The sequence below is a fragment of the Raphanus sativus genome, unplaced genomic scaffold, assembly GCF_000801105.2.
Source record: "Raphanus sativus cultivar WK10039 unplaced genomic scaffold, ASM80110v3 Scaffold0415, whole genome shotgun sequence".
In the NCBI taxonomy this organism is placed as follows: Eukaryota; Viridiplantae; Streptophyta; class Magnoliopsida; order Brassicales; family Brassicaceae; genus Raphanus; species Raphanus sativus.
Genome location: NW_026615734.1, coordinates 1 through 24,089, shown reverse-complemented (window position 1 = coordinate 24,089; position 24,089 = coordinate 1). Strand labels below are relative to the sequence as shown.

The 24,089-nt window shown below is 37.0% G+C and overlaps 5 protein-coding genes, 1 long non-coding RNA gene and 1 pseudogene across 6 annotated transcripts; 3 read left to right on the top strand and 4 right to left on the bottom strand.

Moving 5' to 3' along the window:
• Positions 1 to 13: 13 nt before the first annotated feature.
• LOC108858036 (uncharacterized) lies at positions 14 to 1,687 on the top strand. The gene is made up of 4 exons (XR_001950399.2): positions 14 to 601; positions 732 to 912; positions 1,170 to 1,258; positions 1,406 to 1,687. It is a non-coding gene; the product is annotated as an uncharacterized LOC108858036 (long non-coding RNA).
• Positions 1,688 to 4,005: 2,318 nt separating this feature from the next.
• Positions 4,006 to 5,054, bottom strand: LOC108854027 (uncharacterized protein At1g08160-like; annotated as a pseudogene).
• A 140-nt stretch (positions 5,055 to 5,194) lies between these two features.
• Positions 5,195 to 6,589, bottom strand: LOC108855254 (histone H2B.2). The gene has a single exon (XM_018629026.2). The coding sequence runs from the start codon at positions 6,167 to 6,169 to the stop codon at positions 5,396 to 5,398; it is 774 nt and encodes a 257-aa protein (XP_018484528.1). The 5' UTR covers positions 6,170 to 6,589; the 3' UTR covers positions 5,195 to 5,395.
• A 188-nt stretch (positions 6,590 to 6,777) lies between these two features.
• On the bottom strand, positions 6,778 to 7,491 carry LOC108842060 (cyclin-dependent protein kinase inhibitor SMR2). The gene has a single exon (XM_018614869.2). The coding sequence runs from the start codon at positions 7,361 to 7,363 to the stop codon at positions 7,040 to 7,042; it is 324 nt and encodes a 107-aa protein (XP_018470371.1). The 5' UTR covers positions 7,364 to 7,491; the 3' UTR covers positions 6,778 to 7,039.
• Positions 7,492 to 8,475: 984 nt separating this feature from the next.
• On the top strand, positions 8,476 to 13,987 carry LOC108808747 (vacuolar protein sorting-associated protein 41 homolog). Its single transcript, XM_018580853.2, has 19 exons — positions 8,476 to 8,873; positions 9,001 to 9,273; positions 9,356 to 9,535; positions 9,631 to 9,894; positions 10,002 to 10,134; positions 10,228 to 10,318; positions 10,419 to 10,521; positions 10,815 to 10,918; positions 11,004 to 11,097; positions 11,287 to 11,442; positions 11,516 to 11,578; positions 11,679 to 11,744; positions 11,977 to 12,177; positions 12,273 to 12,350; positions 12,439 to 12,558; positions 12,679 to 12,759; positions 12,867 to 12,952; positions 13,149 to 13,230; positions 13,331 to 13,987. The coding sequence occupies exons 1-19, from the start codon at positions 8,607 to 8,609 to the stop codon at positions 13,805 to 13,807; spliced, it is 2,919 nt and encodes a 972-aa protein (XP_018436355.1). The 5' UTR covers positions 8,476 to 8,606; the 3' UTR covers positions 13,808 to 13,987.
• A 3,414-nt stretch (positions 13,988 to 17,401) lies between these two features.
• On the bottom strand, positions 17,402 to 20,016 carry LOC130502079 (UDP-D-apiose/UDP-D-xylose synthase 2-like). Its single transcript, XM_056996899.1, has 9 exons — positions 19,661 to 20,016; positions 19,403 to 19,495; positions 19,205 to 19,312; positions 18,676 to 18,790; positions 18,449 to 18,582; positions 18,261 to 18,362; positions 18,071 to 18,163; positions 17,842 to 17,977; positions 17,402 to 17,754 (listed from the first exon to the last, which is right to left on the bottom strand). Exons 1-9 carry the CDS (start codon positions 19,934 to 19,936, stop codon positions 17,642 to 17,644), a joined length of 1,170 nt encoding a protein of 389 aa, XP_056852879.1. The 5' UTR covers positions 19,937 to 20,016; the 3' UTR covers positions 17,402 to 17,641.
• Positions 20,017 to 21,256: 1,240 nt separating this feature from the next.
• On the top strand, positions 21,257 to 21,872 carry LOC130502078 (uncharacterized). The gene has a single exon (XM_056996898.1). It carries the CDS (start codon positions 21,332 to 21,334, stop codon positions 21,806 to 21,808), a length of 477 nt encoding a protein of 158 aa, XP_056852878.1. The 5' UTR covers positions 21,257 to 21,331; the 3' UTR covers positions 21,809 to 21,872.
• Positions 21,873 to 24,089: the final 2,217 nt, after the last annotated feature.

The following is a 24,089-nucleotide window of genomic DNA, read 5'->3' as shown; positions in this document are numbered from 1 at the left end:
TGTCAATAAATGAAAAAACTTTTTAAACCACTCAGAACATTTTGTTTCTCCACCTCAGAAATCTTTCTACGCTCTCTTCTTCGACATTGTGCTCTCGTGCAATCAGAAACTTCATTCAATCTCCCCTTTTTCAATTTGACCTTCTTCGATCTATCGGTTCCATAACCTTCGCTTTGATTTATCAAGGCCGACGACGATCGGTTGATTTCATAGCGAAATCAACACAACTCCTCCTCTCGCATCTATACTCAGAACACAAGAGCAACGTTCACAACTCGATCTATACTCACAACTCCTCCTCTTTCTTCCTCTCGCATCTATGGTTCTTCTCGATAGAGGCAATCTAAAAGAGAAAGTCTCAACCTTTTTTTATTCTGTTTTGCTTTGCCTCTGATTTGCTTTTGCTTTTGTCTGTTTGTAGTTATCAAATACGCTTATATGTTCTTTAAAAATGTATCTCTATATATTGATTTATGCGTGCTAATGTTTCCCAGGATCTGTCCAGTGCCGTGGAGAAATTCAAACTCGGTTCTCTGTACCAGGAAGGAAACAAACGGGTCTTACCTATTTCCGTGCAGATGAAATCCCAATCTAGGCTTTGGTACGTACGACAGAACTTGGTCTACCCATTATCTTCGTTTAAGTTCTGAATCAGAAAGGAAGAGATGTGTTGCATAGACAGTGATGATGGGTTTTGATGTCTAGATTTCCTATCCCATTTGATTTTGCAGGGCATAAGGAGAAAGCGTACACGGTGCTACTGACACGGATGAAGAGATTAGTGGTTGAGGCAAGAGACAGTGTTGTGTCCTATATAGTTGCTTAGTGCAAGCTGCAGAAAGAAAAAAAGAAATGATATCCTATGGTGTGAAGAAGATAGTGAGAGGTCCGGACCTTTGTTTGCTTACTAAGGTATGTTTTCCTCATGAGCTCTTTAAGTTTTGAAACCACACCCATGTCAGTGTCTTAAAAGAATGGTGATTTTCAAATAGACATAATACATAGCAAAGACAAGAAAAACATAAATATTAATAAAGTAGGTGTTGCATTATGTTTCTAATAAAAAAAATAAAGCAAATGTAGAAATAGAAACCTACAAGATGAGACTGTGCCTAATCTTGATTTACACATAATTCATATAATCAATGAAACATAATATTTCTTTGTAGATTAAGTAGCAGTCACATACTTCGTCAAACTGTCCAACAACTCATTCATCACCAACTTCAATTTGAGAGAGTAGCATTTCATAACCACGGTAATCCCTTACACTCATCTCTAGAACAACTCGACTGCAATTTTCTAGGCATTGCCAAACAGCTTCAAATTTGGATGTTCTGCTCCCTTTTTTCTTGGGATATCTCAGAACAGCCTTTAATCCTTCAATGTTTTTCTTTGTCGAAAGTTTGCAGCTTGCAAAGAGAGGAAGCGAAGATAGCAGTTTGGAACAAAATGCACAAGGTTTGGGACACTTGTGAGGATGAAAGTAGAACCTGCCATTAGAAAACTCGGTCCTCCTTCACTTATATGAAAACTCCCATAAACCAATCAAACCATGATGATTGTACTGTTTTTTTCTTTTGCTTGAATCACATGTGAAGCTGGAGAAGAAGAAATGACCATTACTGGATAAGATCTTTTACAAGCTTCAAACAACCAAGTCGAGAGGTCAGGTGGAGTTCAGTGATCATCAACGAGAACAAAAGTTTTGACTATAGATCCCTGCAATAAAACAGTAGCACAATATATATATACCAATAGCTACAACTCAAAAAGTTGAGAAATGAGATTCATGACATAGTGATTGGTGTCACGGAAGTTATTGAGAAACCAGAATTTAACTCTCATATATAGTTCCAGTTGGTTCTAAACGTCTGCACCAAAACCTGTAAAGTAGACAAAGGATAAAAAAAATCATGGGTTGTTTTTTTAAGCTTGGGCTGAGTAGTGACGGATGCTTATGGTTTGATCAGAGATGCGTGTATTGTTTTATACGAAAGTTATAAAATGAGATATGATGATGGTTAAATATTATCCTCGGGTCATCTAAAAAATAGACTGCACATTTAAAGTGATGAAAAGAAACAAGATCAACAATTAAGAATATAAAGGGATCTTGAACAATCTCCAAATCAAAAAGATATGAATTTTCTTTCACTTTGTTAAGGTTTTTTTTTTTTGAAAAGGCCATTCTATTGTTAAGAAAAAATAATGCACATTTGAATTCTTTGAAACTAACAAAAAAAATAGAATTGTGTATTAGATCAGACATGTCAACACTATTGAGCCTCTCTTCTCTCTGTTATAATAAAATTAGAGAATGATTTTAGCTATAAAAAAACTCTTCTAGAAAAAGTTTTCGTAAAGAATGCCCTTTATTAAAAAAAAAAGTTTTCATAAACACTACATTTTTAGAAAGATACCAAAATCTAACAAAAAGTAATGTCAAAAATAATAACTACTATACAATAATATTTGTCATGCTATTAAATCACATCAAATTTCACCAATTTATTCTCTAACATTTTAGTATTTAGTAACAAGCGAATACACAAATGTAGAAATTACAATATATGTTAGATTGTAAATATAAGAATAAGAAAACTTATAATTGATATTGATGTACTTATTTATTTTCAAAATATTTTTAAAATTATATTAATTTTTTAAAAAATTAAAAAAACTGCAGCATCGCTCGGATAATTACCTAGATTTTGATTTCAAAATCTTTCTTAATCATTTAATTAAGTATTTTTTCGTTGTGAACGACAATTATAAACAGAAATCAGGAGTTATCTAACTCCAACAAATATTGTCTATATAAACTAACAATAAGTATTTCAATAAGATGTATATACTCTTATTATATACTAAATTTAAATGTTTACAAAGAAACGTTATGATTTGATCTTAAGATATATACGTCACATTAAGAAATGATATTTATTCAAAATCACACAGAAAAGAACACATAATTTAGAGAAAAAAATATCCGATTTGAATTTTTCTATTAGGCCTCAAAATTATTTTATGGGATATCATTTTTTATGTTTTAATATAAATTAAACCAAAAAATTTACTCCTTAGAATATAATATTTAATTATTTTCTTTTATGAAAACAATCACATTGTTAACAAACACAACGAAGAATTACTATTTTTAAAACTACATAAAATGTAAAAGTAAAACCAAAGTTAGGAGTGCATTGTCTTACTAGATATGCATGGCTTCTAATATATATACATATTCATCATTTTTTATTATAGTTTATTATTTCATTGCTAACAAAATAAATTTTATATGTTTAGTAACATTTTCTAGAATTGTAACTTCTCAAAATGTAGAAATATTTGTTATAAAATATTCAGGTTTAATGATATATATATATATAGATCATTTTTCTCAAATCTGTAAGATATAATATTTCAACAATATTTATTAATTTTATAATATTTAAAAATATAAGTATAAAATGATTTTAACAAAATTCAACCGCGGCGTAGCGCGGGAAATATCCTAGTACAATTTAATTTTCGCATCGATCTAGGCTAGAATGGCTGTTCAGTTGTAATTAAGAACTAGCTGTACTATTATAAATACAATTCATACATATATATTGTTGGCCCTGTGTTGTTTCTGGATTGTAAGAAATTTAAGAATTTTCATTAATTGATTAATTGTTTCATTTGTCATTTAGAAACTTGAATTTAAAACACTTGACAATTCCTTATAAGGAATGAATTTGTAAAGAATTTTTTTTCCTCTTCAATTATGACGAGAAACAAAATGAGGAAATTTTTTATTTCTATTTTTTCAATTCCTCTAATGAATTTTTTTTTAGCTTTTCTATGCATATAGTGGTTAGTAATCAAAGCCAAGTACGTATTATTTTTATCCTCATTTTAGTCTACTTAATTTTATCTTTTATTTATCAGTAAAAAAGATGTTTTCTTACAGAAAGATCTTAAATCTTGTACATGTCTAAAATGTATTGTTAATCAAAATTGTCGATACAAATAAAAATTCCATATTTCAACAAATTGATTACAGTGTAAAATATTTAAAAGAATGATAATGAAAACACATACTGTGCAAGTGTAAAATGCACACAAGAATCAGAAAATCAATAAAAGAAGCACGCACATACACAGAATCAACAAATGGAACAAAGTACACAATAATAAGCACACAAATAGAAACAATTCAAGTTGTTAAGTAATTTAACTAAAGACGAGTTTGGCATAAAACTTTCTGGAACCCATCCAACGAGTTCTCCGTAACGTTGATCATCACCGGCGTGCACACAGCCTTCAACGTACGTCTCCTCGACCGAAATATCCACGTCTTGTAGCTCACTCTAGCCGTTATATACACTTCCATTTCGATCATCCCTTTCGTCGTTTCAACCCTCAAGTCCTTCGCATTGAACTTAGACAGTGCCACGTTGTGCGAGACAAGCTGCGTCTCAATCCTCGTCTCCTTCTTAGGACGCTGCTTGAAGGCAGAGATCTCCTTGTGAGCTACGGACTGGTTATGGTGAGCCGTGGAGATGCGCATAGAGTGGTATCTCACAGAGACGTGTCTCTCCGGGTTGTATCACATAGTTAAATTTGGCGCTAATGTGATCATCCTTGGCTATAGCAAAATCTTGGACCGAGGCGGCTTCTACGGTATAGACTAGTCGCTTTGGCCTGATGGTGAGGTATGTGATCAATATTGCGAGACCCACAAGGAGTCCTAAGAGGACAAGGGCCACAATGATGCATAGGACGGGGTTCAAACGTCTACCCGGCAGCGGTTGGGGTTGCGTTCGTGGAGGCGGTGGTTTTGGAGGAACCATTGTTAGAGATGCTTGTGATGGAAATGTATATAACTTATAGCTAACTGTTAGAAAAAGGTAGATGGTAATGACTAATCTGATTGTGTTGCTATGGTTTGTTACGTTACATATAAGGGGACTATAACACGGATAGCTAGATTCTTTGCCTTTGTGTAAGGATTAGTCTCAAGACTATTAACGTAATTCTTTAATTATTTGGCATTGCTTGTGAATAAATCAAGAAATCTTGTAAGCCGGAAGATTCATACCTTTGTTTGTTTGTTCTAATTCTTTGCTTCTTGTAATCTACACTTAACACCACCACATTTTTAGAAGACTACATTTTAAAAAGAAGTAAATCATAATTCACTTAGTTTGATTTTGTAACTATTTCTTAAGATGTGAAAGCAAACAAACATATTTTACAGAACAGAAAGATACAAATCTAGAACAGAAACGACATTATCACAGACACACATAGAGACCTGACAACTCTAGAAACCCTATTAAGTTAAACCTTACCCTAACCTAACCGTCAAGTTGGAGAGAAAGAAATAACAAAGAAAGACACTAAACTAACGCTTCTTGACACCATAAGCAACAAAGTTACTAACAGCCTTGGAGCCTTCAGCCACGGCATGTCGGCTAAGTTCTCCAGGTAAAACCAGCCTCACCGCTGCTTCGATCTCCCTGGAAGACAACGTCCTCCGCTTTGTATAATCATTTAACTTCGCCGCCTCCGCCGCTATTCTCTCGAACATATCTCCCATGAACATGTTAATCACCGTCATACCCTTGGACGATATTCCTAAATCCGGATGCACTTGCTTCATCACCTTATACACATATCTCTTGTACTCATCTCCGGGTACGTCAGACCTATTCTTCTTCCTCTTCTTTAACGTCTTCTTCTTATTCCCCTGCTTCTCCTCAGCCTCATGGGTCTCCTTCACGGGGCCTTCACTTGCTGGAGCGGGTGTTTCAGGTGGCTGAGGGGACCGATCATCTCTATCTTCCACCGGAATCTCAACCTTATGGGTCTCCTTCACGGTGCCTTCACTTGGGGGAGCGACGGTTTCAGGTGGTGGTGGGGACCGGTCATCTCCAACATCGACCGGAATCTCAACCCTGGTGACGTTTTCTTCTTCTATGGGAATGGACAACGGCAGATCCTGTGTCTCTAGCTCCTGTGTGTCTAGCTCTTGTGTCTCTAGATTTTGTGTCTCTTGTGTGTCGGTCTCGGTGGTAACATTTGGAACTCCGTCCGTGACAGTAACTTTGATTGTTTCCTCTACTACTTTCTTCTTCTTAGTCACCGAAACCACTTTCTTTGATTTTCTCGGCGCCATATTCGTCTTTGTTAGTAAAACCGTAATAATGTTCAGCGGTTAAATAAAGAGAAGGCTCATTGGGTTTTGGGTAACGGTAATTCTTGGATTGACATGTGGTGAAACGTGTCGTTCAAGATTGTAATGTTGGTGCTCTGCTGCCAACTACGTGGTGGTTATACAAAGAAAAGGTATTTTGAAAACTTACAGGTTAGAGTGAATCACTCTTACAAATTTTTTTTTATTTTTATTTTATGTTTTGTGTCAAACATCAGAATTTATTTTCTTTTAGTTAGAGGCCACATGGAAGTTTGAAACAACACTGATGAACTTAGTATTCGATATAAAGTAAACAGTGAATGTACTCGTGATGCCTTATTCGATGTCCGAATCATCCATCATCTACATATAAGATTAGCTATTTCTTCCCCACACGTAGTAAGGATATATCATTTTATATTTGATTAGATCAAGAGCCTTGAATCAACTAATAAAAATTATAATACAGAATACAAACATGTCCAATTTTTTTTTGTTAGCACAAACATGTCCAATTTGTAGATCGATATGAATACAGACATAAAAAATGTGTAGAAAACATCATTGGAGAAGAAAAATAAAACTCCACGTACTATTAACTTAAGTTATTTTTATTGCTAACTCTTACAAACAAATATCAACATCATACTTTGAGACATGAGAATCAAATTGTAAGAGAGTTAGACAAGATCGATATATATTAACAAAAACTCTCTGTACATAAACAGAGTTCAAATCCCATAAAAAAAGTAAGTAATAAAACACGAAACGAGTTAAAAATCAAGGTATAGAAAGGATCGACGAAAGGATTACACAATCAAGTTTGTGGGGAAGAAAAAATACAGTAGAGATTCAGGCGCTATTACTCTTCCGTTTCTTACGGACAGGGTTTGAGTTATGAACAAAGAGAGTCTCTACCTCGTGGCTCCCGACGTCGGTGGCTTCAAAGAACCGAGGATTTTTGGACAATCTTCTCTTCTTTGTCGGAGGAATCTCACGTGGTCGCTTTCTTGGCGCCGGAGGACAAGTATCCACCTCCGGAATCTTATGATCACTTGATGTTGGTGTACACAGCGATCCCACCAACTCTTCTTTCTTCGATTCTTCTTCTTCTTCTTGGTTTCTTGCTTTATGTTCTACTTTCTCTTCTTCTAGGGGCTCGAGAACTTTGGACATGGTCACACGGGATATGATAATTTCGTGTGATTTGCCTTCCAGAAGGAAAGAATATTAAAGTGAACTTGGAATATACAAAGTGATTGGCAGAGAGAGAGAGAGAGAGAGAGAGAGAGAGAGAGAGAGAGGAAAAGGAAAATAAAGAGTTCGTATTATACGAAATGTCCGGTATTAAATATCGAATGAATATTCGGATATATCAATACTTTTTTTGTGCAGCTTGATTGTCAATTTAATTTTTTTGATAAATACTGAAAGTTAACGGAGAAGCTTATCCAAAATAAGTCTCATGTGTCACGTCAATCTAGTATGTCTAGATACGTACAAATGCTTGGCATAGGATACCCATTTCACGACTTAAAAATATGATATTTTCATATAATTGATGTGTCTACTTTCCGACTCTCGTTTCGCAACCTATTGTATGGCCCAATCAAACACTGCCATGTCATCCTCCACTTGTGTTTGAAATTTTCCCAAGTAAAAAAGTTAGGCAGATGCTTAGTACAAAGTATTACTAGTTCCATCGATCACACTAGCCAATTGATGGGCTCAAAACATCCAAGGGGCTTTTTCATATATGTCGCTCGAGAAGCAAATAGAGTGGGCCATACTTCATCTAAAATAGCCCAGTACACAGTGTCTTTTACCATCCAGTTAATGCCTTAATGGACTGGTTTTTCAGTGGAAAAAAACACAATCACCTTTTGCGTATACACAGTCTTTTATCGATCACATATTATTATAGGCCTGTCTTTTTTGAGAAAAATATTATAGTCTTGTCCAGATGGACAAATGTAGTTATAAGATACAAAAGGCTAATGTTTAAATTGGGTTTTATGTCAAAGAAAAATAATCCCTCGTTTATTGGATTCCTAATGTACATTTGGTTTTACTAGTAAGTTTGGCCAATGTTAGGCTTAAAGAAGAGGACAGATCTTGGGCTTGAGGCTATCACCGAATGGGTTACATACATTACACCACGTCTCTATCTAAACAGAAAAGGAGGGAAAAAAAAAGAGGGAAAACACTCCGATCCCACACATGGCACCTTTTTTCTTTGTCGCCTTCCAAATCATTAATTATTTTTTCCAACTTTTTTATATTTTCTCTCACTCTGTCATCGGGCCAGCAATTAAATTAAATTTGTTAACCGATACCAAAAAACCTGCACGATAATTTTGAAGATCTGTTTTACAGATTCTGATCGGTGGAGGAGGAATAAGATTGCGACTTGGTGGTAATGGCTTCGCTTCCGTCTGAAAACGGCGTCGACGGAGATGACGAGAGAGAGGAGGAGGAAGATGAAGAAGAAGAAGAAGAAGAGAACGGAGAAGAAGAAGAAGAAGAGGGAGAGGAGGAGCCACGTCTCAAGTACCAGCGGATGGGTGGAAACGTACCTTCGTTGCTCTCCAACGACGCTGCTTCCTGCATCGCCGTCGCCGCAAGGATGATCGCTCTCGGTACTCACGACGGAACGGTCCACATCCTCGATTTCCTCGGCAATCAGGCGAGTTTTTATTTTTTTTCGTCTCTCTCTCAATTTTAGGTTTAAATGTTTCGGTTAATGGTTTGCATTTCGTTAGTTTCGATTGGTTTAGTAAACATTTAGCTATGTGCTAACTCGATTGGTTCAGGTTAAAGAGTTTCGTGCCCACACTGCTCCGGTTAATGACCTGAGCTTTGACACTGAGGGAGAGTATATCGGAAGCTGTTCAGACGATGGCTCTGTTGTGATAAACAGCCTTTTCACTGATGATGAGAAGTTGAGATTCGAGTATCATCGCCCCATGAAGGCGATTTCCTTGGATCCGGATTACACCAAGAAGCAGTCGAAGAGATTTGTGGCTGGTGGACTGGCTGGTCACTTGTATATGAACTCAAAGAAGTGGTTCGGTTATAAAGATCAGGTTTGTGAGAATTGTGTGTAGAGTGAAGTTTTTGGAATACAAGTCTATGCATCGTGAATTTGATAAGAGGCTAACCTTGTAGGTGCTGCATTCTGGGGAAGGTCCAATCCATTCTGTGAAATGGAGAGGAAGTCTCATCGCCTGGGCTAATGATACTGGCGTTAAAGTTTATGATACAGCCAAAGATCAGCGTGTTACTTTTATCGAAAGACCACGAGGAAGTCCCCGGCCTGAGGCTTTGATTCCACACTTGGTTTGGCAGGTTGGTCTGGGGTAACTCTTTATATCTGTTTACTTCTTTTACGTTTACTTTAACGTGTTTGTATGTAAAAGGGATATGCTTTTAATTATTTATAGGATGACACTCTTCTTGTGATTGGTTGGGGAACATCCGTCAAAATTGCTTCAATTAAATCAGACCAGCAAAAACCAGCATATGGAACGTATAGGCAGGTTCAGATGTCTAGTCTAAACCAAGTGGACATTGTGGCATCGTTCCAGACTAGCTATTTCATTTCGGGGATTGCTCCCTTTGGTGATTCTCTAGTTATTCTTGCATATATACCCACTGAAGAAGATGGCGTGAAAGAAATTAGCAGCACCACTACTTTATCTCGTCAGGTACTCTTTCTCCTCGTGGTTGACTTGGTGTTACATATGAGGAATAGGAATATATTTTGTTTCTCCTTTTGGACTAGAGTTGCTGAGTCTGATTCTAAATGATCCAGGGAAATGCCCAGAGGCCTGAAGTACGTATTGTATCATGGAACAGTGATGAACTTACAATGGATGCGCTTCCGGTACATGGCTTTGAGCATTACAAGGCGAAAGACTATTCCCTTGCTCATGCTCCTTTCCCAGGTTAGATTTTTTGTTAGGAAAATAATTTGTTTCCTGGGGGGGGAATGAAAGCCTGCCTTCCAGTACTTACTTGGAAATTTGAAGCGAGTGTAGGTAGTAGCTATGCTGGGGGGCAGTGGGCTGCTGGTGATGAACCACTGTACTATATCGTGTCTCCAAAGGATGTTGTGATTGCAAAACCCAGGTAGATCTTTGTGGTCGCTGTTTGTTTTGTTCACGTTATTCTAGTTCTTTTTAAATCAACGTTAAGGGTCTCTTACGTATTCTGGGTTGTTGCTTGTTAGGGATGCCGAAGATCATATTAACTGGCTTTTGCAACATGGATTCCACGAGAAAGCACTAGCAGCTGTTGAGGCTGGTGAAGGACGAAACGAACTAATTGATAAGGTAGTTGTTCAAAAATAATTAGTGACTATCTTTTATTTGTCTTTGCCCTATGGTTCATTATTTTGTTCTACACTTTTCTCTACTAAAATTGGATGAAATGCATAGCTAAGAGCCGTTCATAATTTACTGTCAAGTTCTCCACTTTTCTTTCTTGCGTTATTGATTTTTAACTCTTTAACATAAACGATATTTTAATCTTACGGGCCATCTTGTATTCCTTGACCAACCTATTTTCTTCTATCGTTGTAATTTTTGGTGTAATGATATTTGAGTTAACCTAACATTTTTATTAGGTGGGTGCTGGGTATCTTGATCATTTGATTGTGGAAAGAAAATATGCCGAAGCAGCATCGTTGTGCCCAAAATTGTTACGAGGATCTGCTTCAGCCTGGGAGAGGTTTGAACAAATTAGTATCTCATGTTTGCTAAGCGCTTGTTTTTGGTTATTGTTTACGTATCTGATATTGTGTTTCTCTTGTCAGGTGGGTTTTCCATTTTGCTCAACTACGCCAGCTGCCTGTGCTTGTTCCATTCATGCCTACCGATAACCCAAGGCTCAAGGATACTGTCTATGAGGTTTGTAAATATCAACTTCTCACTTCTTTCGTCTCATTATCCTTCTATGCATGTGATACAGTAAAGAACTAATGGAAGAAAATAGGATAGAAATTTGGAAAATTTTAGATCAAAACTTTTAACTTGTAAGCGAAAACTTTTTTTTTGAAACAGTTTAGTCATAGGAATTATTTTGTGTTTATATTTCAGGTTGCTCTAGTGGCACTGGCAACAAACCCCTCATACCATAAGGAGCTTTTGTCCACTGTTAAATCTTGGCCGCGTGCAGTATACTCTGCTTTGCCTGTTATCTCAGCAATAGAGCCTCAGTTGAACACATCTTCAATGACTGATGCCCTCAAAGAGGTCAGCATTGTTGTTAAGCTGAGATTTATTGACATTTACAGAGTCAAAGTTGTCTTATCATTTCATTTATCAGGCGCTGGCAGAGCTGTATGTAATTGATGGACAGCACGAGAAAGCCTTCGCCCTATATGCTGATGTACGTGTGTACTAATACAGTGACGCATTTGTTAAACTTTTTTACCCTGATTCTTCTGTCGACTGTCCTCTAAAATGCTCCTTCCCTTATTTTAATACAGCTTCTCAAACCAGAAGTGTTCGACTTCATTGAGAAATACAATTTGCATGAGGCGATTCGTGGAAAGGTATACAAGTAATTTTTTTTCTTGACAGTTTGAGACTTCTGAAAGCATTACATAGGGCTTTCCTTGACGATCTAAATTTATTAACCGCCCTTATTGTTAGCTTGGCGCCGTAGTGGTTCATGAATTACATCATTCATAATCGGATTTCTAAGATTCACTGCTGGGCTGTCGATAGAACTCCCATAACTATGTCGCACAGACTAGTGAATGTTTCCCTTATTTTCTTATGTAGGTTGTCCAGTTAATGTTGCTTGATTGCAAGCGTGCCACTGCCTTATTTATCCAAAACAGGGATTTGATTGCTCCATCTGAAGTGGTCCCACAACTTTTGAAAGCTGGCAAGAAATGTGATTCGAGATATTACTTGTACTTATATCTACATGCGTTATTTCAAGTCGGTCCAAATAGTGGGAAGGATTATCATGATATGCAGGTATTTGTAGTTTAACTCAATAATATATAGATTGAATGTTATCTCTCTCTTTCTCCTTTTGCTTAAATGTTTTCTTAAATACATACGTGCTGCAGGTAGAACTATATGCGGAATACGATACTAAGATGCTGCTTCCATTCCTACGTAGCAGTCAACATTACAAGTTAGAAAAGGTAGTCAACATTACAAGCTAGAGAGCTGACTGAAATGAACTATTTCAAGGTTATGTGTATGTGAATTTAATTTTCTTCAAAATCTCAGGCATATGAACTTTGTGTCAAGAAAGATCTGCTAAAAGAGCAAGTTTTTGTACTTGGAAGGATGGGAAATGCAAAACAAGCTCTTGCTGTCATCATAAATAAATTAGGGGATATAGAAGAGGTAATTGTCTGAATATTCTGTTTTTAGTAACTCGTCTTCTTTCACTCTCTAATTGATGTTTTACTGACTGTTTATAAATAATACGAACTATGGTAATTAAACTTGATCGATTTTCTGCAGGCTGTGGAATTTGTGTCCATGCAGCACGACGATGATCTCTGGGAAGAACTGATAAAACAATGTCTGAACAAGCCTGAGATGGTACAAACTGTGTTTGTGAATCAAATCACCACCCACAAAACAACCTCCATTCTAGGAAACTTGTGTCCTTATATTGCTTTTCTTCTGTTCCTTTCCACCTATCTCAGGTAGGCTTACTGTTGGAGCACACGGTTGGCAACCTTGACCCTCTTTACATCGTAAATATGGTCCCAAATGGCTTGGAAATACCTCGGTGAGTCTTAATTACACTGCCTTGCTGATACTCTATTCAATCACGTATTCTTCCTTAACTATACATGGCCGCTCTTCTATTTGATGCCACCCCTTTTGGTCTACTCAAAGCGATGTGTGCGTGTGTGCACAGATATCACATGATTTTTGATAATTTTGTGCCAAAGTAATGTTCTCCTCATTTTCTCTTCTTTCAGACTAAGGGATCGATTGGTCAAAATCGTGACAGATTACAGAACCGAGACATCTCTTAGACACGGTTGCAATGACATTCTCAAGGTACTAATCTAGTGTCACTAGTATACTTCTTCTCATTAGAGTCTAGAACAGGCTCCAGTGAATTTGACGTTGTGGAGGTTGTGCTTGTGGAATTTTACAGACGGACATTGTGAATCTTCTGATCAAGTGCTTCAACGAGGCGAGACGTGGGGTCTGCCTAAGCAACGAAGAAGACGATTCCCGTGGAAAGAGAGAAGACACTAATCGATCGATCTCACAGAGAATGGTAGTAGATAAATCATTGAGCATAAAGATGACAGAGGTGAAGTCGAAGACACGCGGGGACACACGTTGTTGCATGTGCTTCGACCCGGTGTCGATAAGAGGGGACACCGTGGTGGTCTTCTTTTGCTGTCATGCTTACCACATGACGTGTCTCATGGATGCTGCCTTCAGCGACAGCAACAATAAGACAGCCAAAGGTTCTCCGGGGTATGGATACGGCTATGATAACGGTGTGGAGGAGGAAGATACTGAGGATGAGGAAGAAGATGACAGTAATGATGGAGACAGGTCTGGGAGGTCTCGGTTACGGTGCATATTATGTACTACTGCCGCTGCTGCGTCCGCTCGGTAGCGACTGCACTACATGTGTTTGTGAAATATTTTTTTGGTGTGCTTCGATTTTTTTGTTTCTTTTTAAGAAAGAAGGAAAATTTCCTTGATTGTAGTCTAAATTATAACAACAAAAGTAAAGAGAGGCGAGAGATATACATTGACCCAATAATTTAATGTGTGCCAGAGTTTGTGAAAGACACTTCCCGTTTTATTGAAGGGAAATTGAGTCATATGACCATGAAAAAAAGCGTAATTGGCGAACTAGCTATTTTACCTAACAGTCATATACACTCTGTTAATTATACATAATAATACCGTAATGCCCCGCTTACCAACCGGCACAACCTGCTCAAACAAAAATAAATAATAATAATTATTAACCTAACAAAATTAACTTGTGGCTTAACCATCTTCACATCTTCTCTTTTTTACTTCATTTGGTAACTCTTTCAAAGACGAAAGGTCTCTGCTCACCGATCTCCTCCACGGCATCTTTCTCTTCCATGACGTATTCTTCCCCAGATTTCGATAGCTTTTCATCTCCGTTGTACTCCCATTCCATTCATTTACGTTTCTCCTACTGCGCTATCATCGAACATCGGAGGGTGTTACGGTTTCAGAGGCGTTAAAGTGAAATCCGCTTCCTTTCCAAGTTCTTCAAGTCGAATCTACTCAGATCTTCTCACCTACAGTAAATTCGCGGTGTTTTCCTTCCCTCATGACCACCTTCTTCACTTGTGTGGTTACTTCCTTTTGTTTTGCTGTTCTTTACCATTTTCCACTTGCATACTAATGTCGATGATGTACAATATGTGGTGTAGTAATTCATACGAAGATGTGTAGAATATCATTCCTTAGAATTGGCCGGTCAGTACACATGGTATGAAATTTCAGATCTAGTTTCCATTTCAAATGTAATAGTATTCATAACCCACTCAACCATTGTATGTAGTATAATATCAGTTTTTATTAGATTTGGTGCAATTGGTGTTTGGGTGTGGTTTAATTAGTAGGTTCTTAATCTACGTTATGATGTTCATATTATAAACATGTGAAATAGTATGTGGATGTTGTTAACAAGTGGAATAGTATGAATTTAGTAGTATTATATTTCGCACGGAATAGTACGATCGCACAATATGATGATCCATTCGTTTGCCGGTTCTTCCTCTGATTAACTCATTATTCATTTATGTATTGCATATGGCACTGTGAACCATCCTCACTCTTTGTCTATCTTTTCATTCTCCAGGTTTGGTATGGAAGAGTTAGAGCTTCCAAGTAGATTGTTTGATACAAGATATGAACCGACTGGCAAGAAAAAGGTTTATGATACATCCACTGGCAATGAAATTGTTTACTCAGTCACCCAACAATTTCCAATGATTATGTATGTAGACACAAGGTTACTCAGTCACCCAACAATTTCCATTTCATTCAAGCGAGAATTATGGAGATGTCTTGTATATACATTTCTATACCATTTAATATATATGAAATGAAAATTGTTTTTCTTGCACATCTCGTATGTTGTATTTTGATTTGGGTTATGGAAGTTTTTGGTACTCTTAGCAACTGGATTAGGGTATATAATTTACTAACTTGTGTTTAGTTTGTTGTCAAATGTTCTCTTAGGCATCTCCATTCTGTTTGTAGTTCGTGTGTGTCAATCATGGCTTTATTATGCCATCATATCGTTTAAAATAGTACAATTCGTATAGAATTAAACAGTGCCAGAGATTTGGGTTGACATATCCCCTTATGGTTTAGTTTTGCTAATTTGGGTCGGGTATGTCATGTAATATACTTTATTATGTATGATTGAATGATTATGTATGCTTTATTATGAGAAATTTTCGTAAGTGTTTGGAGTTATATTTAATACACCCAATTTAATAACATATTACCCCATTTTATTTTTGGATTTGGGTTAACATTTCCAGATTTGGGTATAGTATTAAAAATCACCGAACCTAACCATCTATTATAATGTTGATCTTTGGGATTTGGGTTGACATATCTCACTTAGGGTTTAGTTTTGATAATTGGGTTCGGTATGTCATGTATTATACTTGATTATGCTATGCTTGACTAATTTACTCTATCACTACATGGCTGATACTTGTTAAAGTTTGCATGACTTTCATACTATATTTTATACATAGAATAGTATTGTCAACTTCGCACGCACAATTCTGACTGCGAGATCTTCATTTAACGAGATATTAATGTACTATACATGATTATGAAACTCTTGGGGTTGAAATGGACGAGGGTTTATACTTCCCTAACTTGGGTTTAGTGTTTAGTTATAGTGTTCTCTCACCAATCCCAATTAGCTTTCTATTTTATGTAATTCAATACTAATTGTACTATGCAAATAGTGGTAAATAACATAATATTTTTCATGGAATAGTAATAACATATATTACTATCATTAAGTTAACATGACATCATTTCATTTATCCAAAATATAAGGTATCTGGGTGTTCCATTTCATGACGTCATTTCCGATTGCTTAGTTATTACATTGAGTTGCGGCAAGCCGTCTTGTTGTTCCCATAGCGACCACACTGTCGGCATGACTGAATTGATGATACATTTCCAGAATTCTGCAAGGTAGTTCCACAAAGTTAGTTTCCATATCATTTGAAACACCCTGTCATACCATTCACATGTAGTAAAATATAACGACTATATTAAATTAACAATAAATTACTTTATTTTCCACCAGTTGAGGCATATTCCATAGCTTCGATACACTTTGAGGATTAGTACCTTGAATACTGTCATGGTAGAATGTGAGGTGTTGGCATGGATTGCCTTCCATGATGCACATGTCATCTTCTGCTAAGAATACCATGAAAAAAAGACAAATCAGATATAGCCATTTAAGATTGGAAACCGGTAACATATACATTGAGTATGGAATCATGAGATGTTTTTATTCCAGACTATATTGAAATATTACTATTTTATCTACACATGTAGTATAGAATCATATACATTGAGTATCTTTGTTTCGCCGTTACGTTAACATTATTTTTGGTAATCTTACAACTGTTAATCACTCTTCTCGATGCATACACTTACATTATATGTATTGAATATATACCACGCGCAGAGTAAATTATGTGATGCTTAATATGCAGACGAAAACAATCCACGTCGTTTAGTTTAAGTATGGAAACCGGTGACTTGTTAGAACAGAGGGTATAACCGGCTAATTATGGACAAAGAGTCAGATAATTGATTATGTCAAAATCATAGTTAGATTCTTAATTACGCTCTCACAATAAGCTATCTGGCAAATAAGCCCTTTATTGAATGTGAATGTCATGCTATTTTATGCATTTTTGGTATAAAAATATATAAGTACCCTAAATATACATTAACATGTTGTGTTTCTTCACTTCTCATGACTAGCTGCCTGTATTGTATAATTTTCTGGTAATTTTTTTTAGTACATGATAGCATGCAAACCATTGGGAAACCATGTTACTAAAATCTTGGTTAGACCCTATTGTGTTTCCAAATAAGATCATATATATTCACCAACCTTGCAATAAAAGTGTGGAATCCACCAGAGAGATGTAACATATGAACATTATAGTTTTGAAAAAAAACAATTCCTTTTTATAGTTTCGGCCAAAGTACAAAGATATAAAAGCGTCAACAACGAATTTAAAGACATTAACATATACTATATAGCAATAACGCGTAAACTAGAACCAACGACCATGATGTATCACTCGCATGAACTGGCCTGTTTTTAGTGATATGGGTGAATTAAAAAAAAACAAAAAAAGAATGGAATAGTAGCCACCAAATGATTCGAAGTGATGATGGACCTCTAAGAAGCGACAGGTTTTGAGGTGGCCTTCTTAACGGCTTCCGCATAGGTCCTGTGCTGGTAAGTTAAGGTCGACTCGAGCAAGTCCCAAAGAGAAGTCTTCGGGTTCCATCCTAATCATTGTCCACGCCAAAAATATCAGATAAACAATTGGTTTGGTTAAATTTGAAGAGACAAAGCAGCTAAAACAAAGAGATTACCAAGTTGACGGTTGATGATGGTCATGTCTGGGATTCTCTTGTCACTATCATCGTAACCCTCTCCATAAAATTCTTTGGAGCTCACGTCTATCGTTGGACTCTCAATTGCTGTCTCTCCACTCACTTTTGAGTAAACCTGTCCAAAATTTTGTTTTTATTTAGTAGCAGTTCAGCGTGCCATAAGTATAACCAAAATCAATCGGTCTTATTTGTGAACAAGTGTTCTCACCTTAGTCATCATTTCAGCAAGTTGTCTTACTGTCACTTCATTGTTCGGGTTACCTACGTTGAAGATATGCCCATTGGCTCTTTCTGGGTTTTCCTGTCAAAGATACCATAAAGAATTCAGATGCAACTTCTTTGGTAATAGTGTAACAAAAACGAAATATTAACAGGGATAAGTAATGAATGAAACTCACAATCATCAGGAGGACAGCTTCAATTGCATCCTTGATGTAGATGAAGGTTCTCTGCGATTCTCCACCATCCACAAGCTTGAGAGGTTCACGCCGCAGAAGGTTCTGAAAAGTATCTCAAAAATGTAAAAAACAATTAAGCGGCAGCGACGAGAAGAAGCCGGGTTATTGGACTGAGACTGTATACTTACGTTGCTAAAGCAGGCTAGGACACGAGGGACACCCTCGCTAGGACCATCAATGCCAGGGATGAAATCCATCCTAGGTCCAATCCAGTTAAACGGTCTTACAATGGTGAACTCAAGTCCGTTCTCAGCACCCTCAGCTGCAAACACAAACAAAATAAATGATAACTTCTTTGCCTCTGCTCTAGGTGTACATTGAATTTTCTTATCATGTAAGAGAAAAACTGCAATACCGTAGACAAGTCTCTCAATCAGTTGCTTCGCACAAGCATATGACCACCTCTGCTTCTCAATAGAGCCAAAAATGCAAGGGGATGCATCTTCTTTGAGTACGTAAAATTCAGGATCCTGTATAAAACAAGACAGTCATCATTCGTGAGCAGTGAAGAACAACAAATACCGAGTAAAGTAGTTATAAGAACCACGTGACATAAACAAACTGTAACTTGGCATAAGAAAACTAAGAAAAAAAACACCAATTTTCATGTAGTTGTTGGGACTCGAAGCCATACTCAGATAATTGCAAGTAGAAAACTACATTTTCTCGATGTTAGGCTAGTACTGTTAAATTTACTCAATGAATCGGAATAAAAAGTCTTAACCAACAACAACAACCATATAATTTAAAATGTATGAATCCATCTTCAGAGAGTCTGCCACTGCACAAAAAACATAGTTCCTTGATCCACTTCACAGCGACTTTCAGTTTCAGCAGAGGAATAAAATGACATAATCAGAGTGAAGAGGAGAAAAAAGGCAGACCTGACGCAGAGGATGATCCTTAGGAAGAAAGCTTCCAATAGTTTTCCCATACACTTCACAGGTGGAAAAGTGAATAAGACGCTTGTTGTTCTCTGAGCAGTACTTAACCTACATTGACCACAATCAACGTCACACAACTAAATCTTAAGCATCGGCATGATCACAATTTCAAAAAAGTAAACACATCTTAAGCATTACCACAGGGAGAGCATCGATGAAGTTGCTGTAGATAGTGTCAAGAGGACGCGTATTGTAATCAGCCGGTGTACAGATCGCTGCGAGATTGATCGTCTGCAACGCAACAAAAAAAAACAACAGATCAAAAATTTGAAATCCAAATTCTCCGATCACGGATCAGATCTGAGCGTGTAATCATCAAACGCAGTAACTATCACAATGAATCAGCTTCACATTCGCATATTACACACAATCAGCATTATGGAGAAGAATAGTTACCAGATCTGCCATCTTGACGAGTCCCTCGAGCCTAGAATCATGCTTGATGTTGATGCGATGGAACTGGATCCTCTCGGCCCACTCGGAAGTATCAGGCTCGAGCAAGTGCTTGATCTTGTCGTTGTAGACGTCGAGCGCGAGGACCTTGTGTGGAGTCTCGTTCAGGAGCTTCTCGCAGAGGTGAGAGCCGATGAAACCTCCGGCGCCGATCATGCAGATCGTCATCGGCTTGATCGGCTTTCCGTCCAGATCCAATCTAACGGCCCCGTTCGCCATTATGTTTTTGTCGGTGGAGATAGAGAGAGAGAGAAGCCGCGTGATGATATCTCTCACGCTACGAAGATGGCAATGGAATCAAAATGGGTGTGGAAGAGAGAGATATTTAAAGACATGTGGATTGATGGGATGCTTTTGGGTTCGTCGGTATAGCAAAAAAAAAAAAAGACTATCCCCCAGTCTCAGCGACTGATACTCACACTCCCACGTGGAAATAATGTTACAGGATGAAGGTTTTTAACTCAATTATTATAAGCCGGGATGGACACGGATCGAATAATACCATAATTTTCATGTGATTTATTTCGTATTTCACGAATATCTGATTTTACAATTTGTTTTATTTTGTGGGATATCTGAAAAATTTGTAAATATTTACGAATATTTACAGATAGTTATGGATATTTTATCCACTTTATACAATATATGTAAATCTATAAAACATTATACAAATTTGATTTTCTTAAAATAAAATTTACATAATATAAAATATAAACTAAAAATTATGAAACTATGTGTTTTATAAATTTTTTAAAATAATAGATTTTTCTTATAAAACAAATATTTTAAGACAAATTGCAATTTTCGTTAAAGATTTTGTATTTTTTAAAAATATATATTTTATAAGTAAATTTATAAATAAAATTAGTTAAATTTTATGTTAAATAATAATTGTATAGAATTATACATTTAAAAGTTTATATTTAGTCGTAAATATATATCTATTTGTATATAAACCATAGCTGATCAAGTATCCGGCTCTAAATTTTTTTATTATTTGTGATTTGTTTCATTTTTAACAGATATTGATTTCTAATGGTTGATTTATTTGGAAAACTTATAGATATCCATATTTTTTTGGATCGAATCGAAATGAATAATAACTGAATCAAATTTAACATATAAAATGTCTGGTATTGTTTATAACATTCAATGATGGATTTGTTCACGTGACATCGTGTTTGAATCCAGAGTTATTTGTTTGTTTTCGTGTATACTAAGCTATAGCAAACAATATTTTTATTCAAGATTCTTCTAACCGGACCTTCTTCGTTGAATAAGCAGTGACGGTGGAAGCTTTTGTATTGATCTGCTTGAATCTCAGTGTATAGACAAATAAATTTTGTTACTTCAATTGGTAAGATGCTTATGTGGATTAATCTTTTGAGTTATATATCTAGTCCTTTGTTTCACATCCATTACATTTACATATGCCATATCATAGTTAGTTAATGGTTTGCTTAGGATTGTGTAACGTGTGATGATGTATTTAGATCAAACGGTCGTCAAGGCTTGTTAAAAAGCTTATCCAGAAGTTCTGTCACTTCCACACACCATACCGAAAACTCGTGGTAAACGAGTGCCAATCTTTCTCTTACTCTCATCTCTCTTAAAATGCTGCTGCTATCTCCGATCAACGCCTCTTTACCACCGTCGTTTCACAGGGGAACACTGATCCGGCAACCAATTAAAACGCCATGCAGGATCATGGCAAAGGCCAAGGACGATACCGAGTCTGGCGCGTTTCTTGAGAATGCAGCTATAGCCGGTGGTTTAGTATCGACGCCGGTGATTGGATGGTCACTCTACACTCTGAAGACCACTGGTTGTGGTTTACCTCCAGGCCCGGCCGGTTCAATCGGTGCGTTGGAAGGTGTGAGCTACTTGGTGGTGTTGGGCATCGTGGGCTGGTCTCTGTACACCAAGACCAAAACCGGCTCGGGTCTGCCAAATGGGCCGTTTGGTTTGCTGGGTGCGGTCGAAGGCTTGTCTTACCTGTCGCTTCTAGCCATTCTTGTGGTGTTCGGTTTACAGTTCTTGGGTAGCGGGTCGGTTCCTGGTCCACTTCCAAGCGACCAGTGTTTTGGTTAACCAATCACTTTCCCGTCTTTCTCCAAGTGTAATGTCGTATAATACCGAACATATTTTATTTCAATTTGGGACTGGTCATCTGCTGTAATCGTTTTTGTAGAAATAAAAAAAAACTTAATAAAAATATTTGAATAAAGTTTTTTTTTATTACAAAAAAAAGTTTTTTGTAACACATAAATATCTAGTTTTAAAATTTGATGTGAATAAGTCGGTCTCTGGAGATTCTTTTTAAGAAAACTGAGAAAACCGAGAAAACCAAACCAAACCAGGAGTAAACCGAGATCTGGTTTGAACATATAATTTGAGTTACTATTTAATGGGGGTTGGTGGCAGATGTTGGAGCAGATCTGAAAAGTTGCTTAGATGGGCTTCTACATCGGCCCATTAGATCCCAAAACCGAGGGCAAAAGTAAAATCGAAAGCGCGGGAAAATGATAAAATCTTTTCTCTCTCTGTAGTGTCCCACTCTCTTTCCTGCATCCAGGAAGCTCCACCGGCGAAACCTTTTTTGCAAACCCTAATTTTTTTTTTCTCAGAACGAGATCGCCTTCGAAGCTTCTCCAGTGGGAAGAAAGCTCCAAATCAGGAGTCTCTGTGTCTCGTAATTTACTAATCGCCGCTCCCCAGGCAAAAAAATGAGCGGAGATAATCGAAGATGGGATCGAAAGGACTCGCGGAGATCGAATAAGCAGAAGGTCGTGAAAACGGCGGAAGACGAACTCGAATCTAAACTCGGATTTGGGCTTTTCTCCGAAGGTGAAACGCGCCTCGGGTGGCTACTCACATTCGCATCTGTAAGTCTCCGTCGCACACTCTATTATGAACTCAATTTGGGTGTCGAGCTTAGGTTTCGAACTCGATTCTTGATACAGAGTATGTGGTTTGATCTTATTAGTACTAGATTCACTGATTGGTTATGATACTACGTTTTTTACAGTCATCTTGGGAAGATCCTGATACTGGGAAAACCTATAGCTGTGTGGACCTTTACTTCGTTACTCAGGTGAGAGCTGTTGTTTAGTCATTACTCCGTCAGCTTCGTATAAGTTGATGGATCTTCAATTTTGACTGAGTTGCGAGGATTTGTTTTTCCAGGACGGGTTTTATTTCAAGACAAAGTACAAGTTCCGGCCTTACTTCTATGCAGCGACGAAGGTATGTTGATTTCTATTTTGTGCTTCATCTGAATGCTCTCTGTAACAGTCACGTAGTTTTGTTCGGGATGTCAATAAAGCTCGCATTGCCAATTGCAGGATAAAATGGAATTGGAAGTTGAAGCCTACTTAAGACGCCGATATGAAAGACAAGTTGCTGATATTGAGATTGTTGAAAAAGAGGATCTTGATCTTGTAAGTCCGTAAAATCCTTACTTGTTAATGTGATTTAGTTAGTCTACCTAATGATTCGTATTGCTCTTTGGAGGACGCATATTTAAACAAAAGTTGCTGCAATCTTTAGTTTTTATCTTCTTCTTGTAACTTGAAAACTGAGTAAGTATCGTAATAAGTTTAAATGTGATTCTGCATTCATATTCGGAAATCTCTAGGTGTTTGCGAGTATGTAACGTGGGCTGGAACTGTTAATGTTAGTTTTCTTAAATGTTTAATGATCAGTTGCAATAGTATGCAAGATACGAAGGTTTTCATGACTTTTATAGTCTTCCTTCCGCTTAGTGTGTCTTTCTAACTTTTGTTTGTGACCTACCAATTCGAGTTTATTTTTTCTTATGCTCATGAGCAGAAAAATCATCTATCTGGCCTGCGAAAGAAATACCTAAAAGTATCATTTGATACTGTGCAACAATTAATGGAAGTCAAGAGGGATCTGTCGCATGTTGTCGAACGAAACCAGGCAAAATTTGACGCACTTGAAGCATACGAATCCATTTTGGCTGGAAAACGGTAAGACGATGTATTGTTGTTGTTTAAACTGCCTACGTTTCCGATGTTTCAAATTGTTCCTCTTGATCTCTCTTGTTTCTTAGTTATTCTCAAGCTTTAGATACCGGTGGTAACTTTTCTTTTTATTCTTGGAATGCAGAGAACAACGTCTTCAAGATTGCTTAGACTCTTTAGTGGACCTCCGCGAGTACGATGTTCCTTATCATGTTCGATTTGCAGTTGATAAAGGTAACACATTTAGTCAAAATTAAATTTCTGTTAGTCCTAAAGATTGTCAAAACATGACGTTTTTTTGGTGTCTAGATGTGCGGAGTGGGCAATGGTACAATGTCAGTATTTCCAGCACTGATGTCACACTAGAGAAGAGGACAGATATTCTC